Genomic DNA, 15,461 nt, shown 5'->3' with positions numbered 1-15,461 from the left:
TGGTATTTTTATGCCCTACTATACTATGACATTTTTATGCCTTACTATACTATGACATTTTTTGGTATTTTTATGCCTTACTATACTATTACGTTTTTTGACACTTTTAGGCCTTACTATACCATGACGTTTTTTTGCCATTTTTATGCCTTACTATACTATGACATTTTTTGCCATTTTTATGCCTTAATATACTATGACATTTTTATGCCTTACTATACTATGATGTTTATGACATTTTTTGATATTTTCATGCCTTCCTTTACTATGATGTTTTTGTGCCTCACTGTACTATGATGTTTTTATGCTTTAGTATACTATGATGTTTATTTACATTTTTATTCCATACTATACTATGATGTTTTTTGACATTTTTATGCCATGGTACACTATGATGTTTTTATGCTTCAGTAAACTACAACATTTTTATGCCTTAGTATACTATGATGTTTTTTGACACAATTTTATGCCATACTATACTATGACGTTTTTTCACATTTGTATGCCTTACTATACTATGACATTTTTAGCCATTTTTATGCCTTACTATACTATGACATTTTTTGCCATTTTTATGCCTTACTATACTATGACATTTTTTGCCATTTTTATGCCTTACTATACTTCGACGTTTTTTGGTATTTTTATGCCTTACTATACTATGACATTTTTATGCCTTACTATACTATGACATTTTTTGACATTTTTATGCCTTACTATACTATGACATTTTTATGCCTTACTATACTATGACATTTTTTGCCATTTTTATGCCTTACTATACTATGACGTTTTTTGGTATTTTTATGCCTTACTATACTATGACATTTTTTGACATTTTTATGCCTTACTATACTATGACATTTTTATGCCTTACTATACTATGACGTTTTTTGGTATTTTTATGCCTTACTATACTATGACATTTTTTGGCATTTTTATGCCTTACTATATTATGACATTTTTATGCCTTACTATACCATGACGTTTTTTGGTATTTTTATGCCTTACTATACTATGACATTTTTTGGCATTGTTAAGCCTTACTATATTATGACATTTTTATGCCTTACTATACTATGACATTTTTATGCCTTACTATACTATGACATTTTTTGATATTTTTATGCCTTACTATACTATGACATTTTTATGCCTTACTATACTATGACATTTTTTGACATTTTTATGCCTTACAATACTATGACATTTTTATGCCTTACTATACTATGACATTTTTTGGCATTTTTATGCCTTACTGTACTACGAAGTTTATTGGTATTTTTATGCCTTACTATACTATGACATTTTTATGCCTTACTATACCATGACGTTTTTTGGTATTTTTATGCCCTACTATACTATGACATTTTTATGGCTTACTATACTATGACATTTTTATGCCTTACTATACTATGACATTTTTTGGCATTTTTATGTCTTACTATACTATGACGTTTTTTGGTATTTTTATGCCTTACTATACTATTACGTTTTTTGACACTTTTAGGCCTTACTATACCATGACGTTTTTTTGGCATTTTTATGCCTTACTATACTATGAGATTTTTTATGCCTTACTATACTATTATGCTTTTTGACACTTTTAGGCCTTACAATACTACAACGTTTTTTGACAGTTTTATGCTTTATTATACTATGATGTTTTTTGACATTTTTATGCTTTACTATACTATGACGTTATTTGACATTTTTATGCCTTAGTATACTACAACGTTTTTATGCTTTACTATACTATGATGTTTTTTGACATTTTTATGCCTTACTATACTATGACGCTTTTATGAACTTTTTAAGCCATACTATACTATGTCATTTTTTATTGCCTTACTATACTATGACGTTTTTATGCTTTAGTATACTATGACGTTTTTATGCTTTAGTATACTATGATGTTTTTTTTACATTTTTATTCCATACTATACTATGATGTTTTTTTATATTTTCATGCCTTCCTTTACTATTGTGTTTTTATGCCTTAATATACTATGACTTTTTTTGACATTTTTATGCCTTAGTATACTATGCTGTGTATGACATTTTTATGCCTTAGTATATACTATGTCGTTTTTATGCCTTAATATATACTATGACGTTTACATGCCTTACTGAAAGGTGGCGTTTTTATACCTTACTATACTATGACATTATTTCAAATTTTATGCCTTAGTATACTATGAAGATTTTTTCAACATACATGGCGTTTTTTATGCCTTACTAAACTATTATATTTTTTTGACATTTTTATGCCATACCATACTATGACTTTTTTTTGACATTTTTATGCCTTACTATACTATGATGTTTTACTTTACATTTTTATGCCTCATCATACTATGACTTTTTTGACATTTTTCTGCCTTACTATATTATTGCATTTTTATTCCTTACTATACTATGGCGTTTATTGACATTTCAATGCCTTACTATACTTTGACGTTATTTGACATTTTTATGCCTTTCTATAATATGGTGTCCTTAAGCCTTAATATACTATGATGGAAATGGCGTCATCAGCAGGTGATCAGTTCCGAAAGTGGTGGGAGGTGGAGTGATACAACGATTTTTGTTTAGACTGGTGGAACGTTTGTTTGAAAACTCCGTGTGTAAAATTTAAATCCACAAGCGTAGAATGGATATCCACAAATGCTTTTTCGCTTCACAATAGAAAATGTATTCACAAATGTCTGTGTGAAAGTTGTTAATGTTCGGAAGATATTCGTAAATGCTTTTCTTTTATTTGTAAATTAATTGAAAGTATTCACAGATAATAATTTTTGTAATTGTGGAATTTTTTTTTGTGTATTTGCATATCCGTTTTATATTTGTAAGATGTTTTTGTGAATTTGGAAATCTATTTTTTGTATTTGTGGAGGGTGTTTCATATACACAGGTTACACATTTAAACACAGTCGGTCTTTTCACACAAATAATATTGAAACAAATCTATCTCCATATCCATCTAATTAATAACGTGTCTGTGTAAAATTACAAAAATAGTTAATCCTTTTACGTTCTTCTTGAGTTGGAGTCTCCATAAAAATCATATATAATTCAAACCAATACATCTCATATATTATTGAACCAGCATATAAAAAGGAAAAGAGACTTAAAATATAATTTCCATTTTTATTAAAACCATACAAACATTTGTAGTCAGTTATAAAAGAGCAAAGTGGCTCTTCTGGCGGAGGGGCAGCGCTGGGCACTTGAAGCTCCACTCTGAGCCAGATCTGTCTGGCCTCTACCCAGGGCCTGGGAATCCCTGCTTTCAAAGTCAGTTCTTTCTTGGCCCCAGGATACTCCCCCATTTCCTCTGCTAAACCTACAGAAAGAGTATTGTATTTACATATTATATATAAAAGCACAATAAATGTGAAAAAAAAAACAAAATCAAAGAAAAGTAGAATGCATTTCGCAAATCTTAACTTTTCTGATATTCAGACTTTTCTCATATAAATGTTCTAGCATTTTATCTTTTTTCAGGTCTCACAAGACACTTTACATGTTTAATTTTTATTTTTTCATAATTCACAATGGAAGATTGGCAGTGATCTTTCTCTTTACCGACAGGCAGATACGTATAAGGCACATACCTCAATGTAATTTCCTTCTTTCAAAGGAAATGATTTCTACTTCTTTGAAGAAAAAAAAAAAAAAACACAATCAATGCACAGCTACAAAAAATGACCAAATGGTACCAAACAGTACAGTACAGAACAGTAAAACAATTTGTACCTCATTGCTTTGACGCTGAATAAAAGGTAAACTACTCAATATTCTGTGCGCAGTCACATACAACTGCAAGGCAATACTAACACTGCTGACAAAGTCACTGCAATACTTGATGGCAGTACACATTCTGAATTTAAGAGCTTTGGAGAAAACAATACAGATGATTTCCTATGAAACAAAACACATCACTTTACAGCACTTATCATTATGAGAGGAAAATCCATGTGCTGTGGACCACTGATGGTCATTAAGACAGATTAAAACCATAAAGTACTCAATTCATGTAAGCAAACATAAAGCACCAAATGGGACCTCTGATCATTGAGGAGAAAATGTCCATTTTCACATCAGCTCCGAACAACCGTGCAATCCAACATCGAAAAACAGATTATCACAAACAGAATATAAAAACACTGTTATATACACTGAGTACCTTACCAGACTAACTAAATCAAGCCATTTAGATATCAAGTAGACGACTATCTACGGTGCCTTGAAGACTTGGATGTGTTGTCCATCATTTTTTGGACTCGATACCATCTGGACAAAAACACCACTTGGTAAAAGTTGGTAGAAGCACTGAAACATTTACAGATTCACAAAAGTAACATACAAACAAAATGACAACGAATGTAAATATACCACTTATTAAAACCTATGATATATAAAGTTATCAGCATGGCCTGTTAAATTCATGACCCATGTCTCACCTGCTGGAACAAGAATGGATTTACCGATTTTGTACCTGTGGGATCGGAACGGTAGATACTTGGCACATGGGCTAGTCTATGTATTTATATAGACAGTGTTGAATGTTTAACCTCAAATGCATGCTTTTTTTTTTTTTACCAACAGTGTGTACAGCAAAAACAGTGACAATACACAGAATACTGTTTTCAAAGACGTGAGCTTTTGCTCCCCATCACATAGTAATACAAAGAGAAGGGCTTCCAAAAATAGCCTTCATTCCAGAAAAGGAATATAACTATTTATTAACTATACATAATTTTGACACATCCCGGTTCTGTGTGGGATGACATTTTTTACAAAATAAATGAGTTTTGGCAACTGCCTGTTCTAGAACACTTTAAGTACAGAATAAAGTTTTCATAATTGCCACTTTTGTCTTAATCTTCACATACACCAGAGTTTTTCTCTTCCTTTTTTTCCATTTTTCCTTAGGGAGGAGAAAGCAGAGAGAGAGAGAGACACTACTGCATGATAGCCAGGAACTTACTCTCCTCAGCAAGAGTGGTGAGGAGAGAGCTCATGTCTCCAATGGCCATGTTGTTTAGGCCGGGGGCCACGCTGTGGAAGGTTGTGGATGCTCGAGGGGTGGTCAGGCGTGATGAGGTCCTGGATAGACCCTGGAAGATAGAGGGACTCAGCACCCCTGAGACCAAGCTACCCTGATCATAGCCATCCTCTAGCATGGCACCAAAGTCCAGACTTACACCCTCATCTAATACACCAGGCACATTGCCTTCCACTGTGCTGGTTACCTGGTCTGCACCAGGGGAGAGAAGAGCAACTGAGTTCCCGTTACCAGTGCCAACACCTTGTCCCACTTCTGATTCAGCCATGGAGTCAAGCAAGCACTGGTCCTCCAGCACAGGGAATGAGGGGGCCTTGCGATCCGCTGGTTCGTATGAGAGGCAGTCACCAAAGCCCTGCTCTATGTATCCATGGTCTGTGGCCTCCAGTTTCAGCCCAGATACCTGATGTGCCAGGGAACAATGGTCCCCACTCCTTTGCAGTTGTTGCTGCTGGTTGAGGCTACCCTGGATTTCATTGGCGCTCTCAGCACCGAGGTACTGCTGGGTCCTGACCAAGTTCCTGTAACTGTTGATTGGTGGGCGAGGGGCATGGACCTGCCGATTGTGATGAAGAAGAGCAGTTCCCTGGGAGAGGCTGGGGAGGTTGTCCATGGAGCCCCTGTTATGGTTTAGGTTGTTCCCAACTTGACAAGAGGTGCTACTGTTGTGGTTCTGCTGGAAGTGGCTCTGTTTTTGAGGTCCATTGGAGGCCTGCTGTTTGAAGCCCGGGGGAAGAGGCTCATCGATGATCTGTGAGAAGTTAGCCCTGCCAAAGCTGTTTGTTGAGTTGTGATTAGTACCTCTCATGTCCATGCAGGAGTTAGGCGACGTCTCTAGCTTCACCCCGGCGTTGACACAGCAAGCACTCTGAGACTGATTAGCTTGGGAACAACTGTTCTGGAAATCAAGGGACACTTGCTGCTGAACCACCATGTTTCCAAACCTGCCAAAAGGTGCAGATATGGGTCCGTGTTCTGCGCCCGACCACCTTCCACACTGTGTCTGGTGGTGTTGTCCTCTCTGAGGAGACCTGTCAGCACTCCCAGAGCTCACTTCATTCCACTGGATGGGAAGCTTACTGGGGCTCTTCCTCTCTGCCATCTGCTGCTGCTGGAGATTATGGGACCCAGGGAAGGCGAAGTTCAACCCTGATGTCTGCATCTGTACCAACTCCTCCATGGATGGATGGGAGGTGTCCCTTTGGCTAGAAGCTATTTGGTCCTCAATGTGCATGTAGGAGCCACCGTCCACTTGAACCTGGGAGTGGAGATACTGCACCAGGTCATCTGGTAGCATATCCTCATCCCCAAGCAACAGGCCAGCCTCCCCGTCATCCTCCATGGCCAGGGCTTCTAAGGCTGCATGTTCTGCGATGCTGGGAGTGTACGGTGAGTGCTGCAGACCTCTCTGCAGGTTGCCCTCTGAGCGCGTGTAGTTCTGTAGGCTAAAGTTGCGGGTTTCAGGTGTAGAATGATGGGACAGAGGTGGAAGAGGGTGGAGGTTGTTAAGGCTGTTGAAGCGTTGCACCGGGGGCAGACTGCAAAAATCAGGAGCCTGCGTCCGGACCGGGTCACTGGCCCTCCGGTTCCCATTCAGTGGTCCCTCACCAGGATAGAGGACCCTCCTCCTGTAACCTGTGTGTCCCATATACCCATTAGTGTACCCATTGGTACCTTCACTGCAACGATGTGGCCTGACTAGAGGCGGCAAACCGTGGTTGCTACCACCCTCATCCATCATGGCCATGCGAGTCTTCAAGCTCATGCGCTCCATGTTGGGCAGAGGCGTGGGAGGCGGGCCGCCAGTTGCTGCTGCATACTTGGCTTTAAGGTGGTAGTGCTGCGCTGGGGTTAAATTAAGCATGCCCCGTGAGCCCCCTCCTCCTCCCATGCCTACTCCTCCTACACCTCCACAGCCCCCGCCTGAGAATATCCCTCCACCCCCTCCTCCTGCCCCACCTCCGTACTGGCTGGCCTCGCTGGACCGGCGGGAGGCGTCAGTGGAGATGGGGTCGTAAGAGTCGGTGGAGCTGAGGTTGTGGAGGCGACGGTGGTGGCCGACCGCCATCGTACCCTCACTTTGGGAAGCCTGGCTGGAGCGTCGGCTGGAGAAGCAGGGGGAGATGCCTGAGGAGCGTCGGCTGCTACTCAGATAGGCCGAACTGGTGGCGCTACCGCTGCTGTCACGCCGGTCTCGGAGCAAGTTGAGCACTGTTAGCTCTGTGCTGCCCAGCTCAGCATGAGCAGGCGGCTGTGGCGCAGACACCCCCCACTGCCTGCCCAGACAGGATCCTGGGGAGAAACACAGACAGAGAAACGGGCATGAAGAACGTCTGAACACAGAGAGGGAGAACAAGGAAATTATGTGGTGAAAGAGAGATTACAGGAGAATGAGAGGGAAAAAAAAAGAAAAAAAAGCCAAACAAGTTAAGCGCGGAGAGATCCCTGAAAACAGATGTTAGCAAAGACAACTGGCAGCATTTGGCCATGAAACAGTGTTACATGCTATTCCCGCTGATATGATACACGGCGTGATATGGGTTTGATACCATTTTCCGGCAGAAAAGACATTTTAAGCATTTGTTTTGCCCGAATGCTTCAGCCAATTCAGGATAATTCACCTCTTTAAAAAAAAAATTGATTTGTTCACACATTTGTGATGATGCGTAAATTCTGTGTACAGGTGCTTTTTAACTGTTAAAATGACCACATGAACTCTCCATGTGCCAAATAAGGCTTCAACATCTGTTTTGTGAGGGTCGTGGGCAAAAGTAACACATTTTACGAGCATTTGGGAGAGATTTCCCATACAAAATCAAATTGAAAAAAAAAGGTTTAAAAAGTTAACCTTACCCTTCCCCAGGATGTTGGGTAATGTGGAACCTTTGGGGGGCGGTGTAGGGGACAGGGGCCCCAGCCTGGGCAGCGCTCCATTCACCTGCTTCAGCCGCTCCATCTTGATGTGCTCCATCCAGCGCAGGGGGCGGCCGACACTTCGCCTCGCCTGCAGGGTCAGCATGGCCGCAGTCGCCGTGGAGACCGTGGAGTCCATAATGGGGGCTGGCTCACCCTCACACTCCTCCTCTGCCTCCTCTTCGTTTTCCTCTTTCTCCTCGTCCTCCTCCAGCCCCTCCCCTGGCGAGCGTCCGGCGCTCACAGCAAGCTGGACTCCACTGCTGGGATAGGTGCTGATGGGGGACTGGTCACTGCTGCATGTAGACTGACCGCCAGGGCTTGGCTGAGACGTCTGACGGACGCAGACCGGGAACGAAAGACAAGACCGGCAGAAGAGAGAAAGAAAAGAAAATACAAAAAGCAGACGATTATAAAGTTTCCTTTATGTGGCACAAGGGAGGTCATGTACAGTATCATATGCCACAAACAACCATACGATGTAATGCTTTGAAGGATGCATTCCCTATCAACAATGATGATTACTCATCAAAATTTTTAAAAGATAGATTTGATTCCTGTGTTGCTACTTAATCATCTTACATAATCACTGCAGTTTGTGCTGGTTGGCTCAAAAAGAGGTGTTTGGTAGATAATGTTTTGTGCATTACTGAGGCATGAGTAATGCCTCCCCCTGTGATCCAGTCAGGGCACTAAAAAAAAAAAATGTTTCAAAAGAGAAAATCATGTTTTGGGTTGTTTTCAGAGGATAGGCAAATAGGATAAAGGCCTCTTATGAGACTGGCGTCTAGTGTCTAATTAGGTTGTTTACTGAATTACAGGAACTATGTTGCACTGAGGAATAATGGAATCACTTTTTTTGGCATCAAGTGTCAACAGTGTTTAGAGGGTATTCACCCTGTTTCCTATTGAATGGATTTGGCTGCACAGCAACAGTGGAGCCCTGGACAGTATCAAGCATACTTTCAGTAGCTCACAGTCCTGCCAAAAGCAATGGGCCACTGCTCACAGAAATGCATCGCCTTGGGTAAATATCAAAAGTGCTGTACAGGAAAATGAGAGGAATAATCTTTTCATGAGCGTGAGGGATGAAGGAAACCTACGATGACAACAAACCTTTGAGTAAAAGTGTCATGCAGGTGTCATAGGATGAGAAAAGTCAAGCAGACAATAAAACGATGGTCAAGAACAGAAAAAAAAAAGAAAGACTAGACCTCACAAATACAATGTGAAGGGACACCTGTCTCACCTGATTACCCACTGTCCTTAGAAAGAAAGAGAGAGACATGCCGAAGCATTGAACAGAAGAAAACATTTACTCATTAGAAGACTTCAGGGTTAAATAAGCCCCCAATTCAATGTTAAATCACACACAACTGCATTCAAGTATTCAAATCATTATGTTAAAGTGAAGGTAAAAGTATTAAAGAAATTTAAAGGAATCTAAATCATGTTGAAGGTGTGAGCGTCAGGGAGCTAAATGGATATCAAAGCTGAAATCAAGTCTTACCATGGGCTTCTCTGTCTTGATGGACTTGACCTGCAGACATTCATCTTGTTTTGAGGTAGCGTGGTTGTACTCCCTTTGGTCTGTATACCCGCTCAGGGGCAGTTGCCCTGGCGACCGGCCCTGGCCGTTGCCCCCTGGCTCCCTGGGCTGGGGCGGAGGGCGTGGGTAATCTCCACGCTGTTTCTTGGTGACGTGCGCCTCCGGACCGTGCACCGTCTTCACGTGCTTGCGCAAGGAGCTGGGGTCCGTGTAGCGTTTGGTGCAGCCCGGGATTTTACACACATACGGTTTCTGAAAAATATAAGATGAGACGTGAGGGGTGTGCTGCGAAGTCAAAGGGGTGTAAAACCGCGCGAAAGTGTTTGTCAGTACCTCATTCGAGTGCGTGCGATTCTGATGTTTCGCCCGATCTGAGGCGTTGGAAAAGGCCTTGTTGCAGCCTTCGTGCTCACACACATACGGTTTCTCGCCCGTGTGGGAACGCAAGTGAGTCTTAAGGTTTTCCAGACGGGAGTAGGCCTTGGTACAGCCCTCAAACTGCAAGGAAGAGGACGTTGGCAGGTTACATGTAAAAAATAAATTAATAAATCTGCAAATAAATGAAGTCAACTGAGCAAATAGGAGTATCCTTACTGTGCACTTGTGTGGTTTTTCCCCAGTATGCCTGCGCATGTGGACCACCAGCATGTACTGTGCCTTGAAGGGCTTCTGCTCTCGAGAGCATTCCTCCCACCGACACACGAACTCCTTCTTTTCCCCATGGATGTGGTCATTGTTGATGTGCTAGAAAAGAAGATGAGAGAAAACTTAAACTCAAAGCAGTTGCTGCATTATTAGAAGCTCTTGCTGTGTCTGTGCATGACGATGAAGTAAGTGCTATGTCATGTTGATTTGTTGATCGGTTTGAGGGAATTTTTTTTCTCCCCAGAAAGACAAATATAATGATGCATTTCCCATTTTCCATTTCTTCGCATGTGGTTCTTTTAATTTATTCCATCTCATTTCTCTTAACTCTTTCCTTCCTTTCCAGCCATTCTCTTTTTTCCTTCCATCACTCTGTTGAGATCTGCACAAAGACGGGCGAGGAAGGCACAAGACTTGTGAGTCTCAGTGTCCGATTTGAACAGGATTTTCAAATAAAACCCTGTCACTTCGCATCACATTGGGCCCCTCGCCCCTCCATGACAAGTGCTGACAGTTGTGCTGCCGTGGCAACTTCCAATCTGAGGCTTAGGAAAGAAGGGGAGGTGAGAGGGAGGTGAGGAGATGAGGGTGAGAAATCAAAAGTTCAGTCGAGGCATCTGAACTGAAATGCGAGGGGCTTTGCAAACTCCAGCCAAGCATTATATCTGTGAGCACCACCTTTCTCTCGCTCCAGCCCACTTTTCTCTCTTCCTTTTCCTCCCGTCTTTTCTTCTTCTTCTCCCACTAACTGTCTTGTAAAACGGGCTAAGTGGTGGATGTTACAGAGGAATGAAGGAGGTGCAGAGAGAGAGAGAAAAAAATAAAAAAGTACATGCAGACATAGACCCTCTGGGGATGAAGTCAACATCTGGCTGTCTTTCATAGACAACACTGTGTGGTGGCCTCTGAAGTGCCTTTCCGAGAGCAATTTAAACCCAGGGAGACAGACACAATATCCTGACCAAAAGAAAACCGGTATTATTACATTCCTGAGCAGCAGAGAAGAGTCTTTTTACCTTGGGGGTGAATGAAGAGAGCCGGATGGCAACAGGAGAGAAGGAAGGAGGATAAATAGAGACTTGACTCTGAATGCTCCTTAAACGTCTGGGGAAAACATGCTTTCTTTGAGCACTTACTCGCAAGATTGTTGAGCTATAAAACATGCAGGACCAAAGCAAATAAAGTATCCAGGGTCACTTCCCCTCTGGGCATCACACTGCTCTCACAATGGCATCATTGTACCTTCCTAACGCCCTGCCCACTGGCCAGATCATGACCCCACACAGAACTACAACCATGACATTCACCATTATCCGCCCAACTGTTAATCTTTAATCTTTTTCCCCCCCCAACACATTTTGACCCCGAGTGTCTTCTAACTACAAAACCACTGCACCCCCCCCCCCCGTGAAGGAGGAGTGTCAACAAATGAGTCAGCGTGGTAACAGCAGGGTGCGACAGCAAAAGCAAAGAGTGAGACTGACACTAATATATCCGCAAAGGACCTCCATTAATCTCACTTGACATTTTTTTAATTTTAAAGTGACAAAACAAGACTAATTCCAGGGGAAATGATTGGGGACTGGATGACCACAGACGTTAGTGAAGTTTCCCCAAGATTGATCTCCTCCCCGGGCTCAGTCAGAGCCTCAGAAAACCTGACTCGTCTTCTCTTTTTCTCCCTCTCTGTGAGGGAATCCCTGTGGCAAGCGATCGGTCTGTTGTGAGCAGCGTTCAATATCCCCGGGCTGAGAGCGATGGGAGAGCGCAGTGGTGCTGGATCACGCCGGTGGCTGGCACCGACACGAGCGCACGCACACACGCACTCACACACACACACACACTGATGGATACACGCTCGCACCCTGTTTGTACAAATGAAGGAGGTCGTTGACGGGTGTGATGCATGAGCCTCTGAGCTGACAGGGGGGGGGGGCAGACAGCACGGGGAGAGGGGCCGCCGAGAAACCTAATGGCATGATCTAATGGCAATTCTTATTGAATCAATAATCTCCATGCTGAGCAGACAGGCCCCGTTGGCCGGCTAAATCGACAAACAGGTGCTGATAGCGGCGGCGCGGCAGGTTATTCATCTTCCCCCTGCCAGCTTATCGGCCAACAACTGTAAAAACGCCACCAAGATGGATTTAGGAGGGAGTCGCACGACAGGGAGCGCCAGCGACACGGACACAGGGGACACTGAAGCCGTCTGTGACGTATGAGAGGTGCACACACACACACACACACACACACACACACACACACACACACACACACACACACACATACATACATACACACAGGTGCAAGCACTGTTTTCTTTATGTTGCTGCAAAAATTCCCCAAAACATAAATAGCATAAAAACACACAAACAATTCAATACTTGGATTGGTGGTAAAAAAAATAAATAAATAAAAGCCTCTGATTTCAAATTATTTTCTGTCCCTCTATGCCAACGCTCAAACCCACACATCTCTACACGCATTACTGTAAGACACAGAATCCTATCTTCTTCCTTTTTTTGTTTGTTTTTGCTATTTCCATGCATTTTGCCCACTTCAGTATCCATCTCCATGTCTCCTTATCAAACCCTCTCTGGGACACAGCCCTCATGCATTAGAATGCAAGTGTGCATGAAAAGAGGGCCTGTTTACAAGGCAATTTCACTAAGCTGTGGGACCCGCAACACCGTTTAGCTTTATCAAACACTGCCTAATAAATCATATGCTCTTTTGTGATGTCAGTTGCTGAAGTGCTTTGTGTAAAGAGAGAGGAAAAAACAGCATGAAAAAGGCAAAGAAGGGAGGGAGGAGGGAGGGAGGGTGGAGGGAGGGAGGGAGGAAGTAAAAGGGGGGAAAGATTGAGTGAGTGAGGGAAGGAGGGTGGATGAGAGTAAGAGCGTGAGCGAGCAGGGGGCAGGGAGCTGAAATTGGCATGTGTAATTCAGCGCAGTCTTTTCATCTTAGAGTAAGATACTCTAGACAGATAAGGGGCCTAATCCTTCTCCTGATCAAAAAAAATCTGCATTTTACCAATTAAAGGCCTGTGCCAGCAGCCAGAGAGGGGGGCCGCCTTCAGACTGCGCCCGCGTTTATCTCCCCGTAACACCGGGGAGGGCGCACAGCAGCCGCCTCGGCGAGGCTGCACCCAGGGAGAGCCGGCTCCCCACCTACGAACAAGGACATCACAACGCCACCCTATTTAGATGACCTGGAACGGAGCGGTACACTGTGGTGGGTAGAGAAGGCCTGATGAGCTTTGAGAACACACACATGCAGACCACCAACCCTATCACACACACACACACCCCACATCACATATAGTCATCCTCTAAAATCAGCTGCTTGCGAGCGACTCACGGTGACAGGACAGAACCTGAACCGACCGGAAAAGGTCCACAGCCAACGAGAATCCCTGAGGTAAATAAACTTTCAATAGATAATCACAGAAAATAGTTTTTTTAAAAAGATGAAAAATAATATTTAACACTAATTCATCTAACTAATCAATGTGATGAAAAAACAATCCGCTTTTATATAAATTTGATCACCTTTCATGTCCCTCTATATCCAACAGCTCTACAGCCACTTCTTACTGAGAAAAACGCTTTGCCATGCAGAGGACGATGTGGCTTACATTCATTTTTTTTTTCCCATCACGCAACAGCAGTGAAAATGCATAGCTTGCCTCGCAGGTTTCTCCATGGTGAAGTATCAGTAATAGATCAATGAGAAAATAATAAAAGATTGTTGAGCAAGGCCATATTAGGGAATTATGGGAGTGTGGGGTTGGCATCTCCGGCGACAAACCCAAGTGAAAAAAGCCCACTTCAGAGGAGAGACATTAAAGAAGCCACCAGGCCTTATCTTTAAAAGTGCTCCCTCCGAGGGGGAAAGAGGGGAGGGAGAGAAAATGAAAGAGAAAATGAGAGAGGGAGAGGTTTGTGCCCAAAAATGGGGAAGCACGAGAATGTGGAGCTGAGTGGAGAGGGAGATGGGAGAGGTATGAGAGTTGAAATGTAATAAATGAAATAAATACAGCCAAACTAAAATTGACACCCGCCTCGCTTTTGCTGACTGGGTAGGCCAGATAAGTGAGCTAAATTGCATAGATCTGATGTTTATCTTATCGGCTGCACCGAGAGCGCTTAAACGCGGATGATAAAGGAACGCCGTGGCATGTCATGGTGAGAGCACGTTTGAGAGTGTAAAAATATGCATCAAGAGCGCGGCAGGAGTGCTTTTGAACAAGGTGGAAAGCGATGAGGGTGGTGTGAAGGCTTAATTCTAAAATTAGGCCAACCACAAAGGAAGTGGGATATTTGAATCAGTGCAGCTGCTACTTTTAATACTTCAGAAAAACCGTTTTTTTTTTTTTTTTTTCACGACTGTCAACACAGCAGACAAATTGTTTAAAGACTACCACTGCTGAGTGTGAATCCGTGTTTCAACTTTGCACAAAAGCGAGTGGTGAAAATGGCTCCAGCCAAGAGGAAGCTGGCTTTTTTTTTTTTTCTCCTCATCATGTTTTTTTTCCCCAAAGCCATTTCAGAAGACAAGTACAGGGGGAAGGGACGCTCCATTGTTTGGTTATATGGAAATCCCCCCCACCCCCAAACCCCTCCCAGTGTGAGAGGAGAGCCACTGTGGTCCAAATACTGTACTTATCCTATTACTGAGGGGGGTGGGGGTGTGGAGAGATAAGAGCATTTTCTCGTCCGCTCTGCTGAATTAGAGGGCAGGGATTCTGTAGGCGAAGACTTTTATTGGCATCTCTCTGCATATCTGCATGTGCATAGAAAATGAGAAATAAAATGCAATATCACAAAGTCAAATGATGGAAAAAGAAAAAAAAGAAAAGAAAAAAAAAAAACAATTCCAAGACGGAAAAAATGGAAAACTAACTAATAAGGATTTTGTCGGTGTGTGTCTCCGCGGCAATCTGATAATGAGTGCAGCTTGGCAAGGTTAGGCTGGATGGTATATGTGGAGGAATGAGAGGACGGTGCTTTGTTTGGATGGCCACCTGCTGTGACTACAGTATGGGGGAGGATGTGCACAAAGCTTTTCCTCTATTAAGAAGCCATCATCGCACTCCTCTCCCACCACCTTAACTCATCCCGCCCTCTGAAACAGGGGCAAGAAGTTGTCAAGATCCTCAACCTTTGAGCCGAGCCCTTCAAACACGGGAGGCAGCCCATTCCGCGCTGAGGATATCAATTATAGATAGGGGTTACCACCGCGGCTGAGGATTGCAATGTCAAGACGGCAAATAGACAGCTG

General features: G+C 42.9%; 1 protein-coding gene across 2 annotated transcripts in view; it reads right to left on the bottom strand.

Annotated features, from left to right (window-relative positions):
* Positions 1 to 3,136: 3,136 nt before the first annotated feature.
* The window catches only part of gli3 (GLI family zinc finger 3), a 94,028-nt gene continuing 81,703 nt past the window's right edge, over positions 3,137 to 15,461 (bottom strand). For both annotated transcript variants that reach the window (XM_056364075.1, XM_056364076.1), the window contains exons 11-15: positions 10,128 to 10,277; positions 9,867 to 10,031; positions 9,495 to 9,785; positions 7,925 to 8,318; positions 3,137 to 7,363 (exon numbers count right to left, since the gene is read on the bottom strand). In XM_056364075.1, coding sequence (XP_056220050.1) covers positions 4,968 to 7,363; positions 7,925 to 8,318; positions 9,495 to 9,785; positions 9,867 to 10,031; positions 10,128 to 10,277 — 3,396 coding nt within the window. In that variant the 3' untranslated portion in view covers positions 3,137 to 4,967. The remainder of the gene's footprint in view (positions 7,364 to 7,924; positions 8,319 to 9,494; positions 9,786 to 9,866; positions 10,032 to 10,127; positions 10,278 to 15,461) is intronic.

The sequence above is a fragment of the Seriola aureovittata genome, chromosome 20, assembly GCF_021018895.1.
Source record: "Seriola aureovittata isolate HTS-2021-v1 ecotype China chromosome 20, ASM2101889v1, whole genome shotgun sequence".
Lineage (NCBI taxonomy): Eukaryota > Metazoa > Chordata > Actinopteri > Carangiformes > Carangidae > Seriola > Seriola aureovittata.
Note: the sequence above shows the minus strand (reverse complement) of the source record. Positions and strands in the feature narration are given on the sequence as shown.